This window comes from Molossus molossus, unplaced genomic scaffold, assembly GCF_014108415.1.
Source record: "Molossus molossus isolate mMolMol1 unplaced genomic scaffold, mMolMol1.p scaffold_m16_p_21, whole genome shotgun sequence".
Lineage (NCBI taxonomy): Eukaryota > Metazoa > Chordata > Mammalia > Chiroptera > Molossidae > Molossus > Molossus molossus.
This window is the reverse complement of record NW_023425357.1, coordinates 48,556,025-48,576,367: the sequence shown is the minus strand read 5'-3', so window position 1 is coordinate 48,576,367 and position 20,343 is coordinate 48,556,025. Positions and strand designations below refer to the sequence as shown.

The 20,343-nt window shown below is 47.6% G+C and overlaps 1 protein-coding gene across 5 annotated transcripts; it reads right to left on the bottom strand.

Moving 5' to 3' along the window:
* Positions 1 to 581: 581 nt before the first annotated feature.
* Positions 582 to 20,104, bottom strand: SIAH1 (siah E3 ubiquitin protein ligase 1). 5 transcript variants are annotated; one of them, XR_004961149.1, is made up of 3 exons: positions 5,305 to 5,822; positions 1,944 to 2,912; positions 582 to 672 (listed from the first exon to the last, which is right to left on the bottom strand). XR_004961149.1 is itself a non-coding variant. In XM_036275394.1 (2 exons), the coding sequence occupies exon 2, from the start codon at positions 2,908 to 2,910 to the stop codon at positions 2,062 to 2,064; it is 849 nt and encodes a 282-aa protein (XP_036131287.1). In that variant the 5' UTR covers positions 2,911 to 2,912; positions 18,741 to 18,764; the 3' UTR covers positions 1,500 to 2,061. The 5 variants fall into 5 exon arrangements, 3 of the variants coding, with proteins under 3 accessions (XP_036131287.1, XP_036131286.1, XP_036131285.1); XR_004961150.1 differs by having other exon boundaries at positions 601 to 659; XM_036275394.1 differs by lacking the exons at positions 582 to 672; positions 5,305 to 5,822 and adding an exon at positions 18,741 to 18,764 and having other exon boundaries at positions 1,500 to 2,912.
* Between the last annotated feature and the right edge of the window lie 239 nt (positions 20,105 to 20,343).

Here is a 20,343-nt window from a genome sequence, read left to right as displayed (position 1 = left end):
CCACAGGTGACCCTTGAACAACGCAGGGGTGGGGTGCTGACCCCCCAGAATAACGACTAACAGACGCCAGGACACTGGCACTTCCGCCGCTCTGTGCAGCGTACAGTGACGAGAAAGCTAGAGACAAGGAAGTGTCGCCACGAGAAGACCCTCACCGGCCCGCGGACGGAAGGGCTCCGCCGGAAGCAGACCGCGGTTCAGCCCCGTGCCCGGGGTCAGTGGCAGGCTGTGAGGGGCCCTGCTTTCCTAAACACGCGTGCTGGCGGGGCCGGCCAGCCTCGGACACGCACGTCACAGCCCCAGCTGACAAAGCGGTGCTCAGGTGGAGCTGGAAACAGGCAGAAGTGAGCTCGCCGTCACCCCGACTTCCCCAGTCAGGGACCCACGAAAGCCACACCGCAGAAAACGGCCTCCAGTCATTCGGGGGCAGTTTCGGCATCTCGTCGGTAGCGAGACAGTGCGACAGTGAGCTGTCTGGTGCTAGCTGGAAGGACCATACCAGCAGCCACCATTTGTTGGGTGCTCATTACACGCAGATAACTTACCTGTACTGATTCAGTCCTCAATTCTTATCTTCTTATCTCCTCGAGGCAGCTGCTGAGTGGGTTAGAGCTGGGACTGGCCTGTAGGTCCTTGCAAGTCTGGCTGCTGAGCCCAGGCTCAGTCACTAGGCTGTGAAATAGTAACTCAGTTTTGTTTTGTTTTTTTAAGGAGGAAAAAGGTGATTGGCATTTTAACTGATCGGTCTTCTAGGAGCTGTGAGAATCACAATTGGGCAAGAGGGAGAGGGCTGCAGTCCAGACAGAGGACCGGACCTGTTCTGGGCTGTGCTTTAGCGTGAAACCCACTGCACTTCAAACAGAGCACTGCTTTCTGATGTCAAGTACAGACCTGAACAGGAAAACACCTTGGGTTGCAATCAAACTTACAGCTAAAGCAAACACAAAAGAGTTTTTAATTTGCCAGATATCCTTTTAATGAGAATTATAAAAGACCAAAAACATTTTTTTTGCAAACTGCCTTTTTTTAAAACAAATAATTTGCTTTCAATTACAAATACTGTGTAAGACGATGCCTTCTTTTGCAAAAACAATAAATACGAGAACAAATTTTAAACATGTGATTTGTCCAAAGATATCTGTGGGGGGAAAAGAGCCTGATCTTTCTTTTTTTAGGTATTTTGAAAAATCAGTATATCCTAACCTTTCAAAGAAAAGTCTGAAGGTATGACACAGCTGCACAAAAAAAAAGAGAGACAGAGACAGAGAGACAGACCGACCGACCAACCGACCGACCACCTTATAGCTTCCGATAATTTTTCTGATGTTACCTTTCCTTTCTGGAATTCTTATCTTCACAAAATAGCTGAATTTAAAGTATTTCTAATGAACTGATTAATGGGGAGGAAAAATATGTATGGAACACACATGTATAAACTTTACCATAAAACAATTAAGCATATCAAAAAAAAAAAAACACTAACTTTAAAAAGGTACAAAAAAAGATGGGAAAAGCCTGAATTACAGAAAAGAAAGTCAAATTTATTTAATGAAAATCTAGAATTAATAAAAATTAGCAAATACACACACGACAATGTACACACACAGCAGCACTATGTATTGACTCAAAGGGAAAAGCTGTGGCCCAAGACCACTCAACATGGCTTGTCAGTTAAAGGAAAAAAACCCAAACACGCACGCACGCACGCGCACACACACACACACACACACGCAAAAACAACCCAGTATTTTTCAACAGTACACTCAATCTACAACAAACACAAATCCAGAATTATTTTACAATGCTTCCTTAATACAAAAGATGCCCATCTTGGGTGTATATATATATATTTTTTCAGTGGTTTACTGTTGACTTATTTTAAATATATTAGTGTTACTACATGCAACTGTTTCCTGTATTTAACAGCCTTTCCTTGTATCTACCTTCATGTGATTGGCTCCGCCTACCAAAAGTTTCAGGTTGGCAGGCAAAAGGGTGCCTATTCTCTGAAATCGAACGCAATGGTTTCAAACACTGGCCAGAAAAGGTTTGATTGCCGTTTCAACACATGGAAATAGTCACATTGATGCCTAAATTGCCATTTTCTGCAAAAAGCTGTGCAATGCTGGTGTCGAAGACTAGACAGTCGCTATTCATAATGGCTGTTGCAATCCCCTCGTGAATGGACCGAGGCGTGGCTTCCCAAGTCAATCGCCGCCTGTGCCCGTTCAGCTCAAGTCGATAAGCAAAGTTCTCGGCCTGCTTGCGTGTTCCTATCAGCTGCACGATGGCGAAGAACTGCTGGTGCCCGTCGTACTTCTCCTGCTTCTCCAGCACCAGCATGAAGTGGAAGCCGAAGCAGGACTGCATCATCACCCAGTCCACAGCCCCGGGGAGGTTGATGTCTGTGGCGAGGAAGACGATGTCCTCTCCCTGCAGGGTGGTGATGGACTTGTGCTGATGCATCAGGTGAGGCATGACGGCGTCCAGAGAGCCCTGCCACTTGCAGGAAGCACCGGGGCACGGGCAGGAGTAAGGCCGAAACTCACAGAGCTCTTCGTGGTCTGCTTTTTCCGTGTGTGGCAGAGTTATTTCACACCCGGAAGAGGCATATTTACATGGGAAAAGTACTGAATTGGCCACTTTCTCCATAGCCAAGTTGCGGATGGACCCCAAGGGGCCACGGCAGGTTGGACAGCATGTGAGCTTCGGGCGACAGTTGCTACAGACGAGATGGCCACTCTGACACTGAAGAATGGGTGGTAGCACATAGTCAAAGCAGACGGGGCACTCAAAGAGACTAGCCAAGTCATTGTTGGACGCAGTGGTGCCCGTCAGGGCGGGCACCCTCTGGGATGGTGTGCACTTGGAGGTCCCCGTAGGTAATGCCGTTGCAGTCTGGCGGCTCATTTCTGCAGAGAAAATATAAATAAAAATAAAAGGAGGAAAGAAAAAAGTAATTATAGTTGTAACTTGTTTTACAAAGTTATATGTGTTTCATGCAAAATTTACTGAGTAAAACAATAAAGGAAAACAGGGTTAAAAAAACATAATTACATAAAATACGCATTTTGATTATTAGGAGTTTTAAGCTAAATAAAATCTCTCTTCAAAATGTTCCAGAACACATTAGAACTCCCTTTCTTAAAAAATGAAGTGAAAACCATCCTTGGATAAACTGGTGGAATAAATGCTGAACTACAACCTGGACCATAAGCCACCAAGAAAAGTTGAATCAAATCAGTTCTGAGTGGACTTTCTCCTCCCTCTATGTTCAATTCCCCCACTGAGTATTTTTTCCCATTCAGAGTCACAGCTGTTGATAGGTACAGGGAGTTAGTTATAAGTCACCCAAAGAGTCACCAAGATACTAACTCTGATTATCTCCTAGTGATGACCGGTTATCTGTTCTGGAGGTATACTTGGAGAATGGAGGGGTCGCGAGGCCATCTGCCATCCCATCACCCATCTCCATCTATTATGTCTTCCCTCAGAAAGTTAACATCAGCTGGATATTAATTTGGTTTCCTACCAAGAGGTGCCCCCCTAAAAAGTGAGAGGGGACAGAGGACAAATGCAAGGCTACCCTGAAAAATTTTAGGTTGATTATTTAGAGAAAATAGTTCTATTCTACTTCCATTCTAGAATATAAATAAGATATAATTTGCAAAGGAGAAATAGGATCAGAAAAAGGTAATAAATAATAAAGATAAAAGCACCAGAGAGACTCACACAACACTGGGGATGGGGGGTCGCGTCCACAGTTACAGAATTCCTTGTACCCTAGGGGCTCATCACTGCTGCTGACATACTCATCAGCACAGTTAAAAAAACATTTAAGACAGAAGTATCATCTGGAAGAAATGATCAACAATGTAACTTTCAGGCTGAGTGGAAGATAAAACAGCACCTTTCCCCAGGAATCTATGTCTTGAGTTCAGTGACAAAAGACCAGCCTCCTGGCCTAAGAGTGTAGTCACAATAACTATATAAGTCATATTTCTACAAAACTAAAAGTTAATGCCTTGCCCTGGCCAGAGGACTGAAGGGTCTTGGGTTCGATTCCCAGTTCGATTCCCACCTGGTTGCAGGTTCAATCTCTGGCCTTGGTTGTTGGGGTCATGTGGGATGCAACCAATCGATGTGTCTCTCACATTGATGTTTCTCTCTCTCCTTCCTTTCCACGCTATCTAAAAATCAATGGAAAAATATCCTTGGGTGAGGATTAACAACGACAAAAATTTAATGCCTCAAATTTAAAGTTTTCTCCATTATAATCGTTATTCTGTTGCAAAGAATTTAACTTTGAAAACACAATGCTGGCTACCAATGTGACCATGTAAATGCAATTTTGGTTCTACATTACTCAAGAATAAAGCCCTTGACGTGGGGGCTGAAGGTGCAAAACAAATTCCACGTTCACCAAAATATTCTCAATTTCAAGGGGAAACAAAAGGACAACAGAATTCCATCACAATGTGGCTCATCACACGGATGCAGGATGACAAAAATCACTGCTCAGCCAGTACAGCCAGGGCTCTACCCCAGCAAAGAAACCACAAAGGAGCTCTCCTGTAATCCAGGTTCCCCAGGAGGTTCTCCGTGCACATGATGACCCAGCATTTTAGGTCACTTCAAACAATGGGGTTAGCACTGCCAAAATGCCCTGTGTGTGCTGTATGCCTGCTTCATGTTCTATTTTGTACTGCTCACTTAAGTGAGTAACAAAATAATTGGAAAGTGGTTCCTCGGGCAAAAAAGTCAATGCCTTTCAAATCACTAAATAGAAACAGCTAATCACATTGAGGATCAGTAAACTCAGTTTGTATTCACATAATATAACTACTAAGCAAGAAAAACACCAGTTTAATTTCTTGGTCTAGCAAAATAGTTATACATTTAACAATAGTTCAAGTTCGTGTCACAATATACTTTACTATTTTTCCAAATACTGGTAAGCACAAGTTAAATTCCTATTCAAAGTGTAAAAACAGGTGAAGTGCCGCTGGTATTTCCTGTGAATGAAGGTATTACATCACAAGATAGCAGCTGCTGGAACCTCCCAAAGCTCCAAGGTGGAACCCAGCTGCATCTTCAAACAGAAAAGCATCCCAACCCTGCAGCCCGCAGTCCACGGACAGCTCTGCAGAAGCCATGGTGCAACCTGAAGTTTAAGTGCAAATCAAAAGAAATGCCACTGCGAGCTCCATTATGCTGCAGCCCGTCCCGATCCAGGCGGATCCCACCGGCTCACAGCTTCCTGGGTTCACAGTTTAAGCAACCCAGTCTCTTAAATGCCAATACCTTTTCTCTTCCTAGTCCCAGCGGCTGGTAAACACGTGAGCAAGACGCCCCTCCAGGAGTACAGAAAAGGGGAGGCCGACTTCCCGGTCATGAGCAGCCAGGCAGCGCACAGCCCTTCCCCCGACGCAGAAACACTGGAGCAGAGGCCCCTCCGGAACAGCTTCTGTTCCTGAGCATGTCGGGGTCAGACTGTCCAGAAGCGAAGCGGACTGCCCTGCTCCATCTACTCCATTCTCTCCTCAGAAGCACCAGCTCCGGAGGCAGGGAAAGAAAGCTTCTTCTGTCCCAAAAGGAGTGGACCACACCTCCTCGAGCTCAAATTCGACTGCGTCTCCGAAAACACGGGCGCCATCGCTGAGCTGCCCAGCAGGGTGTCCTCCCAGATCCATGAGCCTGGCTCCGACCAGCTCCCGGGGAAGGCGGACTTGAGGTGCGCAGCGGAGGCACCCTGACAAGGTGACGCGCTCGGGACGGGCTCAGGACTTACTGCCGGCTCCGGCCGCCCGGTGAGCCCTTAGGAGCCCGAGGCCGGGCGCGCGGCTGGAGAAGCCTGCTCCACCCGGAGAGCCAGCAGACTCCTCCCGGCCCCAGAGGCTCTGCAGGGCGGGGCTCGTGGGGGAGAGGGTGGGGCGCGGTCGGGGGAGGGCCCACAGGCTCAGCCCCGCCCAAGCCCCGCCCACCGGGCAGAGGGCGGCTCCAACACTGCACCACGCAACTCCGACCCAGTGGGGCCAAACCCAGCGTCTCCACCAGCTTGTATTTAGGTCGAAACGTGCTGTTTTGTAGGCCAAACACTCGGTACCGGCACCTCATGTGGCTTCAGCCTAAGCTGCACAGACTGCGTGGGAAACGTGTGGCAGACAAACACCCTCTGCACCCCTGCGCTCCCCCCCACCCCCTGCATTCAGTTACTGCCGACCCGGCAACTCCGCGTCCTCCGTCCCAACTCACTTCCCCATTCCCACCCGTCAGCGCCACACCTCAAACCCGCTCTCGCTTCACACACTGCAGTGCGAGCACAACACCCGTAACCGTATTAACTCCCACTGCAACCTCCGCACGGAGCCAGACTCTCTTCCCACTGTGGGAAAGCCGTCTTACTGGCCTCATTAAACACAGGAGCTTGTTTTGTTCTGAAGCATCACCCTTGCCCCAGTCGAGCCCTGGGCTCGGCCCCATTGCGTCAGCGGCGCATTCCCAGGGTAACCTGTCATTAGGCGCTGAGGGCAGCCTTGAAACCCGCAGGAGCCGGAGCAGAGCGCACCGGGAGAAGATTGTACACTGCCCACTTTCAGCATAAACCTCAACTCCACTCACTTCCCCCCTACGGATGGTGTGTTCAATCACCTCAACCTTATTTGACTATTAAGCTGCGCAAAACATAACTAGGAGTAGAATATAGCTGAAAATACATTGTTGACAAATTATTATTACCTACATTTTCTTTTCCAATACATATTTATTCCAGATAGGTAGGTCTCAGATCTCTAGTACAGGAGACTTCCAACGTTTTAGGCATAGAAACTCTTTCCAAACAGGATCGAGGCAGAACCCTAATGTATAGAACAAGTCAGGGGGTGACTGATTCCTCAAGCGAAAAGAAAACTGCATTCCCCCAAACTTCCAGAGGCCCTGTGCAGAGCCTTGCGGCACTGTCTGCAAATCATGAGTCCGTGGACAAGCTTCTCAACAAGTGAGCCAGGAGAGGGAAGCAGCTGTGTTCTCGAGTCATCTGCACTTGGAGTCAAACCCAGTCCCCACCCTGCAACTGTAGGCCTGGGCATTTCCAGCCTCAAGTGGCTTCTGTCTGGATTGGGGGAGGTGGGTAACTTGTATCAGAGATACAAATCCCAAATATGTAAGTACTCGCCTGAGACCTCCAAGTTACTTGCCTGGGGTCATCAACTAGTTAGAGACCTACAACGAGTGGGTTCCAGACTTACAATCTAAAAGATGCCTTCAGCTTGGACAGGTGCTCAGATATGTCTGCTGAAGATCAACTGCCATTTAAACTGATTTTTAGTACAGTAAACCTTAAAAGAATTTCTCAATTAGGTATAATACTACACTGGCTGAAAATTTCACAAAAACTACAACACACTAAGAGAAGCCTATGGAATCCAAAGTAAGCAAAAATCCAACATTTTGCAAGAGTGCACTAATTTCCTACACTTTCTGAAGACTACATCTCAAGCCCAGTTTGGGATTAAGTTTAAATAAATATAATAAGTTTAGCCCTGGCCTGTTTGGCTCAGTGGTTAGAGTGTCAACCTGTGGTCCAGAGAGACCAGGGTTCGGTTCCCGCTAAGAGCACGTACCTCGGTTGCAGTTTGTCCCTGACCCTGGTTGGTTGTGCGGGTGGCAGCCACTCGATGTGTACCTTTCACGTCGATGTTTCTCTCTCTCTCTCTTCCTCTTTCTCCCTCCCACTCTATCTGAACAAAAAGTGGAAAAATGTCCTCAGGTGAGGATAAAAAATAAATAAATAATAATAATAAGTTTAATAATTAAAAATAAATATATATTAATATATTACTTTATTATATATTAAAAATAAGTATAATTATATTAAAATTAAATATAAGTTAAATACATTTTAATCGAAATAACGACTTCTGAGAATCAGCCTGTGTTGTCCCAGCGATTTCAGAGCATCTCACCACTGCTTCGACAGCCAACACACCTGCAGGAGAAGTAGATGGACTTTTATTCTCAATCTCGTGTGGGAACTTGTTTCCTTCTATTTAAATGGCTGACGAAGAATTCCTTTGATTAGTCATTAACAGCATGCCTGGCTACTCTAATAAATTCATAATGCTGTGAGTACCATTTTCTTCAACTTTAAAAATGTTACCATAGCAGGCAAATAATGCCCCCATCCTATCACTTGCCACTGAACCTGTGAAAATGTTATGTTAGAGCAGCGGCAGCAGGACGCTAATAGTTACTTACAAATAAGTTTAAAATGGAGAACTAGGAAATGTAGCACAATGTATCATAAAGCACGTTACAAATAGAACATAGGAGGTCCAGGGGTGGGCTGAGAAATCAGGAAGACCATGCACCAGAAAATGATCAACAGGCCAGTTATCTGAGTGCCAGGAGATGGGTGGTTTTAGCTATGTTTCCTTAAAAGGGAACAATAAAGAAGCTGCTTTATAAAGATTAGCCTAACTAAAAAAATGTGAAAACACTCAAAATAAGTAAAATCTGCATTCTTAATTTAGTAAAAAAAAGCTGCAGGTATCATTACCCCCCCCCCTTTTTTTTAAATCCTCGCCCAAGGATATTTTCCATTGATTTTTAGATAGAGTGGAGGCAGAGAGAGAGAGTGGAACATCATTGTGAGAGAGATACATCGATTGGCTGCCTCCCGCACAACCCCCACTGGGGCCGGGGATCGAACCCAAAACCGAGGTATGTGCCCTTGACCAGGAATTGAATCTTCGACTCTTCGGTCCTTGGGCTGACATTTTAACCAGTAAGCCAAACCGGCCAGTGCTCATTATCCCTTTTTACTTCTCCCAAAATTATTCCTAGAAATGACATAATATTTACTGTAAAAGCACAGGTTCAAGTTATAAATTTGCTGTTTTAGAAATCAAGAGGTTAAATGAAAATGCTCCATTCAAAACACGTAAGGGCTGCCTGGCCAGTGTGGCTTAGTTGGTTGAGGGTCATACCATGCACCAAGAAGTCCCTGCACTGGTTTGAGTCCTGGTCAGGGTACATGCCAGGGCTGCGGGCTCGATTCCCAGTGCGGGTGTGCAGGAGACAGTCAATAGATATTTTTCTCTCTCATCAATGTTTCTATTTTTCTCTTTCTCCCTTCCTCTCTGAAAAAAGGAAAATCAATAAAAACATATTTTTTTAAAAAGCCCTGGCCAGTTTGGTTCAGTGGTTAGAGTGTCAGCCCTCAGACAAAAAAGTCTCAGGTTTGATTCCAGCCAAGGGCACGTACCTCAGTTGTGGTTCATCCCCAGCCCTGGTTGTGCAGGAGGCAACCAATCAATGTGTCTCTCTCACATGGATACTTCTCCCACTCCACCCCCTTTCCTCCCTCTCTATCTGAAGAGAAATGGAAAAATATCCTTGGGTAAGGATTTAAAAAAACAAACATCTAAGGACTTTACTCAATTGGTTTTTGGGGCGGGAGGGGGGGAGGTACTTTCTGCATTTTGACATTATGATGGGAATTATGAATAAAATTTTTGTTAAATGTAATGTTAAAAATTCCTTCTATTTTAAGATTTACTTTTCACACTAACAAAATTAAAATTTAGGCAGGTCTCATTAAAAAATGCAATAGCTTCAAACACCAAGTTAAAAATCAAACTTTGTTATAAAACAATACTAAGAAAAAATAACCTCTTTTTAGTTCCCAGAACTACAGCAAAGTAAGAAAAAGAGTTTAACTGTACATATTTCCCTAGCAGTGGTCTGGGGACTGTGCCGGCACGGAGGAGCTCGTGCCTGGGAAGACTGCGATCTGGCTCGGGGAGCCAGGGCGGAAGACTGCTGCAAGCGCAGGATGGGAACAGAGTGACGCCGGGCGTGGGGACTGTGCCGGCACGGAGGAGCTCGGGCCTGGGAAGACTGCGATCTGGCTCGGGGAGCCAGGGCGGAAGACTGCTGCAAGCGCAGGATCGGAACAGAGTGACGACGGGCGTGGAGAGGGATATGCAAACCCGAACTCAAATTCATAAAACAAGTGCCTTTGTTTTTTTACTGCCTAAATCACTGTATTTTGAGGGTTCCATCTCAGGTTTTTGTTTTTTTTTTTTTAAAAAGGCACAACTTAAACCTATCAGGCATTGTATTACATCCTGAAACATGTTCAGAGACACAAATTGGAGATGCCTGGAGATGTCTAATCAAAAAACAGTTGAGTCCATCCGGTGTGGCTCAGTGGTTGAGCGTTGACCCTGCACCAAGAGGTCACCGGTTCGATTCCCGGTCAGGGCACATGCCCAGGTTGTGGGCCAGATCCCCAGTGGAAGACATGCAGGAGGTGGCCAATAGATGTTCTCTCTCATCGATTTTTCTCTTTCCCTCTTCCTTCCTCTCTCTCTAAAATCAATACAGGGAAAAAAAATTTAAAAAAAAAAAAAAAAAAAAAACAGTTGATACACAGAAGAGTTGAGATTGGAGACTAAAGTCCTGGCCAGTTTGGCTCAGCAGGTCGTCCCCGGCCCTGGTCAGCGTCGTGCAGGAGGCAAACCAGTCGATGAGTCCCTGTCTTGTTGATATTTCTTTCTCTCTCCCTCCCTCCCCCTCTATCTGAAGATAAATAGAAGAAAAAAAAATCCTCAAGTGAGGATTAAAATTAAAAATTAAAAAAGATTGGAGACTAAAGAGGAGGACAAATCCAAACACTTAAAGATTTATGGGTTCATTATAGGAGAAGGTAGAGGCACCTCGTCTACGATAGTTATCAAACTTCACTGTGCTCTCTAAGCATCTAAAGATCTTATTAAAATTCGGATTCTGATTTAGAAACTGAAACTGAGCCTGAGAGACTGAAGGTTTAATCAGCCTCCAGGTGTGGCCAATGCTGCTGATTGAGGCCTACACTGAGTAGCAAAAATATACAGAACTAAGAAGAGCAAAGGGGAGAGAAAAACTGGGAGAAGGCAGCTTCCCAGAAGTCAAGGGAAGGCAGGGATTAAAGAAGATACATAAAAACTCACATGTGTATCAATATTAGAATAAACTGCACTTTATTACATTTTTATAGGGAACCTGTATTATTTCTATAATCAGAAAAATTTTTTTTAAAAAGCAACAGGCAGATACGCAAGAACTCAAGTAAAGTACCCAAGAACCCGCAAGAAAATTATTTGATGAGGGGGGGACCAAACCAATCAAGTGATGAATCAAAATAAAATAATTTAGATAATGGTAAGTGGTAAAAAGATTGAAGTTAGTCAACAGTGACGCCATTTAAATACAGAACTAAGGATAAACTGCAGGCATTATAATTACAAATTTTTTTTTCTTTTATCCTCACCCGAGGACATTTTTCCATTTTTTACTCAGAGCGGGAAGGAGAGAGAGGAAGAGAGAGAAACATCGATGTGAAAGGGACACATCGAGTGGCCGCCACCCACACGACCCAACCAGGGCCAGGGACAAACTGCAGCCAAGGTACATGCCCTTAGCGGGAACCGAACCCGGGTCTCTGTGGACCACAGGCTGATGCTCTAACCACTGAGCCAAACCGGCCAGGGCTATAATTACAAATTAGAATGTAAATATTATAAACCTTGTCAAGGTGCAAATAATTATGAAATAATAAAATAATAAACAATCTTATGGTAAAGACATAGTAAAAAAAAAAAAGGCAGTCAGCCATGTGGAATCCACTAAGTGGTCAAGTAAGATCAGGCCACAGTTTGGCAAATATGAGTGTAAAATAAATCTAGAAACGGATTTTATACCTCACAAAAATTAATATGAATCACAAACCTAAATGTAAAATGTAAAACTATAAAACTCCTAGAAGACAACATAGGAGAAAATCTAGATGACTCTGGGTTTGGCAATGACTTCTAGAAACAGCACCAAAGACATGAACCAGGAAAGAAACAATCAATAAGTTGGACTTGATTAAAATCAGAAAGGTTCTGCCCTGCAAAAGACACTGTCAAGAGGATGAGAAGACAAACCACAGAGTAGAAGAAAATATTTGCAAAAGAGATATCTGATAAAAGACTATTATCCAAAATGTACAAAGGAGTCTTCAGCTAAAGTTACTCCTCTGTTCTGTAAAGTTCTGTGTATGGTTCTTAAGTTTCTGCAGGAGGTGATCTTTGCTCTTGTGTTGAGGAATAATCTAATAGTTAACTTAATAGTATTTTGACAATTGTCTGAAGTAAAGACCGCAGCCTGGCCGGTGTGGCTCAGTGGTTGAGCGTCGACCCTGCACCAAGAGGTCGCTGGTTCGATTCCCAACCCGGGCGAATGCCCAGGTTGTGGGCTTGATCCCCAGTGGGGGACATGCAGGAGGCGGCCAGTCAATGTTCTCTCTCATGGATGTTTCTCTCTCTCTCTCTCTCAAATGAATAAGGAAAGAAATAAAAAATAAAATAAAAGACTGCACACAAAGACAATACAAATAACAGAAAGAAACTTAACAATAAGAAAACAATCTGATTAAAATATGTGCTAAAGAGCCCGGCCAGTGTGGCTCAGTGGTTGAGCGTCGACCCCTGCACCAAGAGGTCTGCGATTCCCAGTCAGGGCACATGCCCAGGTTGTGGGTCCAATTCCCAGCGAGGGGCATGCAGGAGGCAGCCAATTGATGTTCTCTCTCATCGGTGTTTCTCTCTCTCTCTCTCTCCCTTCCTCTCTCTCTAAAATCAATAAAGAAAAAGTATTTAAAAAGGGGGGGGCAACGACCTTAACAAACACCTTACCAAAGATGTAAGGATGGTAAATGAGAACATGAAACATGTTTCACATCATACATCATCAGGGATATGCAAACTGAAACAGGATACCACTGCACACCTATCAGAATGGCCAAATCCAGAACACGAACCACAGCAGATTCTGGTGGGCATGTGGAGCCACAGGGCTCCTTCCATGGCTGGAGGGAATGCACAATAAAAACACCAACAACAGATTTTTGGACATTAAATGAGATCAAATATATGGGAACATTTGAGACGTTACTAACAACAAGCTCACAGAGTGGTGTTTACACAGCCTTCCTAGGAACCCTGGAATGAATCCTGAACCAAACAGACCCGGATGATTCAGGACTTGACTGAAAATTGCTGTTTCAACCTACGGTGTTATTGCCATCACCTGGACTTGGACTGCGCTGGATCTGGTGAAGTCACGGAGCATGCCGTGAAGGGAGCCACACTGGGCACCCCCAGCCTGGAAGGCTGCGTCAGCAGCTTCACACACACTCTGACTTAAGCTCGGAGAGTAGGCTGTATCTCCTAAAGATCAGAACATTTAAGAAGTAGTAAGAACAGAATCAGACTGTCTGCTTTATTCCTAAATCTCATTTTCTTTCAAATAACCCTAAAAAAAGTAAAACTAATCTTCCCGGTGTCGTACAGAATATTTACCTCAGCATCCAATACATATTTTCAATGTTAATAAAAATCAACCAAAATATTTAAAATGTCCCTAAATTATTTACATTAAACCTCTAGTCCTAGCAAGTAGTTGCCTGTGGAAAATTTCTGTTGTAGAATCTGACAGTCTCAGTGTATCATTAAATCATTAAGACATTAAATCAAAGCAAAGTATCAAGAAAAGAGGTACGAGCAGAGAAGTAAGAGTAAAGGAGGAAGGAAGAAGGTCAAACAGGCTTCCTCAACCTTCTTATTTCAGAGCACACATTACCAAACAATAGAATTTTGGTGATGACGTGAAATCATTGGAACTGTCAGTGAAGATTAGCACAGTCACCACTGCAACACAGCCAGGCCTCCCTGTGTCTAGATAAAAGCATCCAACACTAGTCACTCAGTTCTTTGTGTTCAAGTTTGAACGCAACTATTTACTACTGATTATGTTTTACATTCTCTTAGGATATGAAAGTATCACTCATTCCAGTAGATGTTCGCTCTGTTCCTCCATCTGGAAATTAAACCATGCTTTTTAAACCTTACTTATAAAGTATGCTGTGCTGCCGGCCGATGTGGCTCAGTGGACTGAACGTCGTCCCACGGACTGAGAAGTCCCGGTTCGGTTCTCGGTCAGGGCACATGCCCAGGTCATGGGCTCGATCCCCAGTGGGGGGCGTGCAGGAGGCAGACAATCAATGTCTCTCTCACATCCATGTTTCTATCTCTCTCTCTCTAAAAAAATAAGTAAAATTTTAAAAAATAAAATCCTCAAAGAAAATGATTATCATTCTAGAGTTGATGCCCAAACAAATTATCCTAAGTGTTGAGGGCAGATGAATGATGCAAGGTTTCAAAACACACTTCCCTGGACATGAAGCTCCTGGAGGGTAAGCTCCTCAAACACAAGGAGCCGGACCAACAAAGAGGAAGGACAGCAGGGGCCGCAGAACCAGACCTGCCCACAGAACAGGGGCCACGACGGAGCTAACTGGACAACGCAGGAAGCAGCATCCTGAACGTTCGCGATAAGGAAGGCTACGGGGAGAGCGGTGAGCCAGAGAAAACAAGGCAGAAAATAAACAGAGACAAGTACTGACTTCAAGAAAAAGCGTACAAATACAGATTAAACAGTGCAGGAAAAAGAGCATGTAGCAGTCTATCTGCGTGCGCGCCCACGGAAGGAGGGAGGAAGACAAGGCCTGTTCACCGGCTCGCTCTCCCTCCCGCTCTGCGGCCCTCTCCACATCTCGGACCTGCCGCAGTGCCGTCTTCACTAGCAACAGATACTTTCCACTGAGGGCGTCACCCACGCTCCCTTTAGAAGATACAACAGAAGCCATAAAATGCTGACTTGCCGCCTCCTTCCCTCCCGTCCAATGGAACGAGAGGCCCGCACCTGAGCTCTCTCGGGCCCTGTCCTCTCGCCTGCTCAAGCCTCCATGCCCCTTCCGTCTAGCATCTCTCCCCCTTCTCCACTGGTGCATTCTCTCTCACATCCAAACACGCTCTCCCGTCTCCCACTCTGGCTTCTGCGACCCACACCTGGACTGCCCTCCTACCTCACCGGATCATGCTGGATGTCCCAGAGACCTCAAATCCAGCCTATCAGAACTCTAGAGTTTGTTCCCATCCCTCTGTCCCATCCCCCTCTAGCCTTTCCTATCTTGGTAAATAGCACCATGATCCAGAGTTGCTCAAGCCAGAAACCACTTAATTCCTTCCTTCCCTCACCTCAAGTATCTAATCCATCAGCAAGTCCTGTTAATTCTGTCTCCAAAATCTCTCAAATCCTCCAATTCTCTTCATCTTCACTGCCACCACCTTAATCCAGGTCACAATCAAATACTGCCTGATCAAAGATTTGGCCTTCTAGCCAATCCATTCTCCAAACAACAGCAATAGCAAGCTCGAAAGTTAAAAGAGGATTATGTTACTCCTGTGATGAAAACTTTCTCAGTGCCCATAAAAGAAAATTCACATCCCTCCCTGGACCCTGCCTCTCTCCCCTTGCCCAGTCGCTCCAGCAGTACCCTCTTCTTGGAGCTGGAGAACAGGCCATGTCATCTTGCCTCGGGGCCTGTGCCTACTCCTCAACCAGAGGTGCTCCCCTCCCTCCTCCAAAGGGCTGGCTGGCTCTCTCCTCCTTTGCCAGGGCCTGTGCCCTGGTCTCCGACAGGCCTCCTCCACCTCAGCACTCGGACTCACTCCTTTGTAGCACGAATCACAATGTGTAATCCTAGTTTCCTCGCCAGAATACACATGGTCATGTTCAAAGAAATCAAGTAACCTCCCTGACTAGTGTTTAAGTTCTCCAAGCACGTCCTTTGCATTAGGCAGTGTGCTTTTAGAGGCACAAGCAGCAGTGTCCCTGCTTTCCAGGGGCTTCGAGTCTCAAACCCAACTGGTACGTGACAGAGCCAAGAGCCCTCCAGGCCTAACGGGTCCAACGCTGTCCTCTGAGCCACCTGTCTACTCCTCAGTATGGGACATGGGCGAGGGGCAACAAGCATGGTCCCTGTTCCCTGCTCATGGAACTAAAGTGTGGAGAGAGGTTACATCATTTGCCCAAAGTGGCACAGATAGACACTGAGAGACAGTAACAATCGTGAGCAAAGACACAGAGATGTTCAAGTACAGAGTTCAAGAAACAGAATCACTGAGCACCAAATACACGCCAGAACATGTTAGACTCCAGACACAGGGGTGATCAAAACAAAGTCCCCATAGAGATCACAGTGTACTGGGGGCAGGAGGGATACACATCAGAGTGGGACCAAGCAGGGAGTGCTATGGGAACAGAGAGGTGACACCCAATTCAAGGTGAGGGCCCAGAAAGACCACCTCGACTTAGTGAGGTCTCGACTGAGTATAGAGCTTAGCAGGAAGAGGGACCATATGGTCCACACAGGCACCCACAAGCCCACAGTTGAAAACGGCAGGAAAGTAACAAGGGAGCCAGCTCAGGAAGGCTCTGTACTTCCTATTCGTATCAAGGAACTCGGAACTTGACACTGACGGCCTTGATGTCACTACAGTAGACAGCTCCTTGAACTGCAGAAGGACTGGAGGGAGGGCAGAGCCCCAAAGCAGGCAGACCACTTAGAAGGCAGAAGAGGACTGAATGTAAATGTGAAGAGAGCGAGATAAGCAATGTCAGATTTGAGATAACCAGACAGTGGAAAAATCAGGGCTTGACCACTAACTGGATATATTTAGAGGGTGAGAGCCTGGGACAGTTAGTAACAATAAAGGTTTTAGTTTGGGACACATAAACTTGAAGTACCTTAATACACAGAAGTGTATACACATCATCACACGTTTGTCAAAATCCATAATATACAACATCAAGAGGAAACAAGAACTGGTCTGAATGGTGTGGCTCAGCGGTCAGAGGGTCAGCCTGTAGACATGGGTCTCGGGTTCAATTCCCAGTCAAAGGCACGTACCTGGGTTGCGGATTAGATCCTCAGCCCAGGTCAGGGTTGTGTGGGAGGCAACCAATTGATGTGTCTCTCTCACATCAATGTTTCTTTTTTTCTCTCTCCTCCTTCCCCCATCCTCCCTCCCTCCCTTCCACTCTATCTAAAAAAAAAAACTCTCTCTCTCTCTCTCAATGGAAAAATACCCTCAGGTGAAGATGAACAACAACAAAAAAAGAGTTCACCAGAATGTAAAGCAGGGATGTTTGGATGATAGTATGTGTCAGTGCAGGTACATCAACTGTAACAAATGTACCACTCTGGTGGAGGATGCTGATACTAGGGAAGGCTGTGTGTGAATGGGGACAGGGAGTATATGGGAAATCTCAGTACCTTCTTTTTTGTGGCGAATCTAAAACTGGGTTATATTCTGGTCAAGGGCGTATTGATGTTTCCCTCCCTCCCTCTCTCTCTAAAAATCAATCCTCCTCAGGTGAGGATTAACAACAAAAAAAGGTCATTTTAAAAATGACCTACAGGCAAGAGAATACATGAATCTAGAGTTCAGGAAACAGAGGTCTTAGTGTCATTGTATAGAGACAGTAGTCAGTCAGGAAACAAATGTGCATTGAGTGATAGGTACTGATGATATAGGAATAAAAGCCACAATCCCTGCCATTCTGCAGCAGATGCTCTAGTAAGTACATCCTTGGAAAACCAATAGAAAAATTGCTGTTTAAAACAAACCATTAAAGAAACATTATAAAGAAGAAAATTTTATCCCAGGGTTGTTTGTTTGTTTGTTTGGAGGGGTGGGGAGAGTGGTGGGAAGTCTGAGGTTTTCATACATTAATTATGTTATCCAGAATTTAAACATTTCACAAGGGATATACAGAAAATCCATAATTATAATCAAAAGTCTGTAATAAATCTCTAAGAAAAACATCCAATCTTTAGAAATTGAGTAAATCAACTGCTTTAAAATGTCAGTGGTCACTGAGAAGTTACTGAACTTACTGTGTTACCCTCATTATGTAAGACCTGTTTTCAAAACACCGAAATAAAGACCTGTTCTTCAAATTATGCCATTGTTGCCATAGCTAGATACTTCCTTTGTAACTCCAATTAATTTTTAGCCTATTATATTTTTCTTAATTAGTTATTAAAGAGTATTGCTTTACAGCAATTTTATAAGAATTTCCCAATGCTTAGAGGCAACCAATATTAAGCTAAATTGAAATAAATTTGTTTCTACATGTGTAATCTGTGGAATACTTATCCTGGAAAGTTCCATATCTATTCATTTCCTGTACTTCAGTTTAAGATATTATTAAATGTTGCTAGATCATGCTGAAAGGGTGCCAAGAGGGATCATTTCGACCAAGTCTATAACATATCTAAAGGAAATACCTGGCAAAGCAAACTTTAGGGTTGCAACTAACCATTTCAGGTCACAAAAGTCCATTTTTAATGTCCAGAACAACAACAACAACAACAAAAAGTCACACAATTTGTATAATCCACTTTAATTCTCAAAATCTTCCTAACCCTAACCAAAATCCTCTCCTCACAATTTGAGCCACTGCCATCTGCTGACCATGACACCACCACACTACTCTGCTCTTCAGGAATGTCTGAAAGAGACAGTGACACCACAGACACCTAACACCCAGGGACTCACTGCTGACTTTTCCCAGTACCTCCGTCCCTGGAAGCAAACTGACCCATCAGTGTAAAAGTGCTCCAAGGGCACCTCATTTTAATCGACTGGGTTTTTAAAAAATCTCAGACCACACAAACCCATCCAAAGCCCTTGCTAGAGAAACTTCCAAATACGACTATCTCAAAACACCTGTCAATGTATCCTCTAAAACTCTTATTTTCACTTTCAACAACCAAGCACTAAAAGAAAAACCCAAGGACTAACCATTTATAAGGAGATCTCACGCATTCCGGCCTCTGCGCTTCTCAGGATAAGCCAGGACCGCCCCTAGGTCTGGAGCCCGGGGACGGCGGCCCGGCCCGGCCCGGCCCAAGCCCGCTCTCCCGGGCCTGCCGCAGCGCCCGGCCCTCCGGCCAGCATCGCTTCCATTTCCTCACGATCCCATGAGCTCGGCCCCCTCACTGACCCACTTCGCAGAGGAGGAGAACCAAGGGGGGGGCTGAGTGTGTGGCCCAAGGTCACAAGCCGGCGGGGCAGGACCGGACCCACAGCAGGCGGTCTGGGCACCGGGTCGGGGCTCCCCACATTCAACTGGTCAGGAGAGTTCGCGGTCCACCCTTGACAGGCGCCTACCCAGGGTGGTGGGAGCTCAGCCGCCAGGCCGGGCGGCCCCGCGCTGCGCCCACGTCCAGGCTGCTGGGCCGGCGTGGCCGCCCGGTCGGACCCCAGCACGCGGGGGGTGGCAGCGCGCACACCCCCGCGCCGCTCCGGGCTCGGGAGCCGAGACACTCACGCAGCAGCGCGGCCCGGGCCCTGCCCGTCCCCGAGCGGCCCGCCGGGGGAGGACCCCGAAGTGCCGGGGGAGGGGGCCCGGGGACACCGGGGCTCGCCGTCCACGGCCGGCGCTGCCCGGCCAGCCGCGGGCGCGACCTCCTCCGGCGACACAAACAAGGGAGGAGGCTGCATTCTTCCCGGCGCACAAAGCGGGCGCGGGCCGGGCGGCCGGCGGGCGCGGCGCCGCCGGGCCGGGCCGGGCCGGGCGCGCGCGAGGGGCCGGGGGAGCGGCCGGCGCGGCCCGCGCTCAGCTGACCTCCGCCATGTTGCCCGCGCACCCCGGGACCCTTCGCAACAAAGGCCGGCGCCGGGCGCCGCGGGCGCGGGCGCCTCCCCGCCGGGCCCGCCTCCCCGCGCGGGCCGAGCCGGCGGCGAGGAGGCCCGATCCCGCCCTCGCCGGCCGCGCGGGGCCCACCCCACCGCCGGCGGCGGGCCCGGGGCGCGGGGGGCGGGGGCGGCGGCGGCGGGAGGGGAGGGGCGGGGGGCGGCGCTCGGCGGCCGGTCGGGCCCAGACAAAGGCGCCGGGCCCGGGGCTGCCGCGCCCCGCGCCCCGACCCGCCGCCATGGCCAGGCCCGCCGGCCCTGCGCCCCGAGCGCCCCGCGCGCGGCTCCTCCCTCCGGGCCGGGCCGCACTTACCTGTGGGCGGAGAGCGCGCCTCGGACCCCGGCCCCGGCTCACACGCGCTCCGTCGCCGCCGCCGACCCCCGCCGCCGCAGGCAGCGCCACCGCCTCTGCCCCGTATCGACACCGACCCGACACCCTGGGCCGCCGCCGCCGCCGCCGCCGCTCGAGAGCGCGCCCCGCAACGGCCGCCCGGCTCCCCCCTGCCGCCGCCGCCGTTCCGCGCGTCCTCGAGCCCGCCGCGCGCTCCCGCTAAATACCACACACTGCGGCGGCCGCCATGAGGAGGCGCGGCCCCGCGCGCCGGCGGCCCGAGGGGCGGGGCTTCGCGCGCGCGCGCAGGCGCAGAGGCGCGGCGGCGCTGGCGCGGCCGGCGCGGCCGGCGCCCCCAGCGCGAGCGTCGCGGGGCGG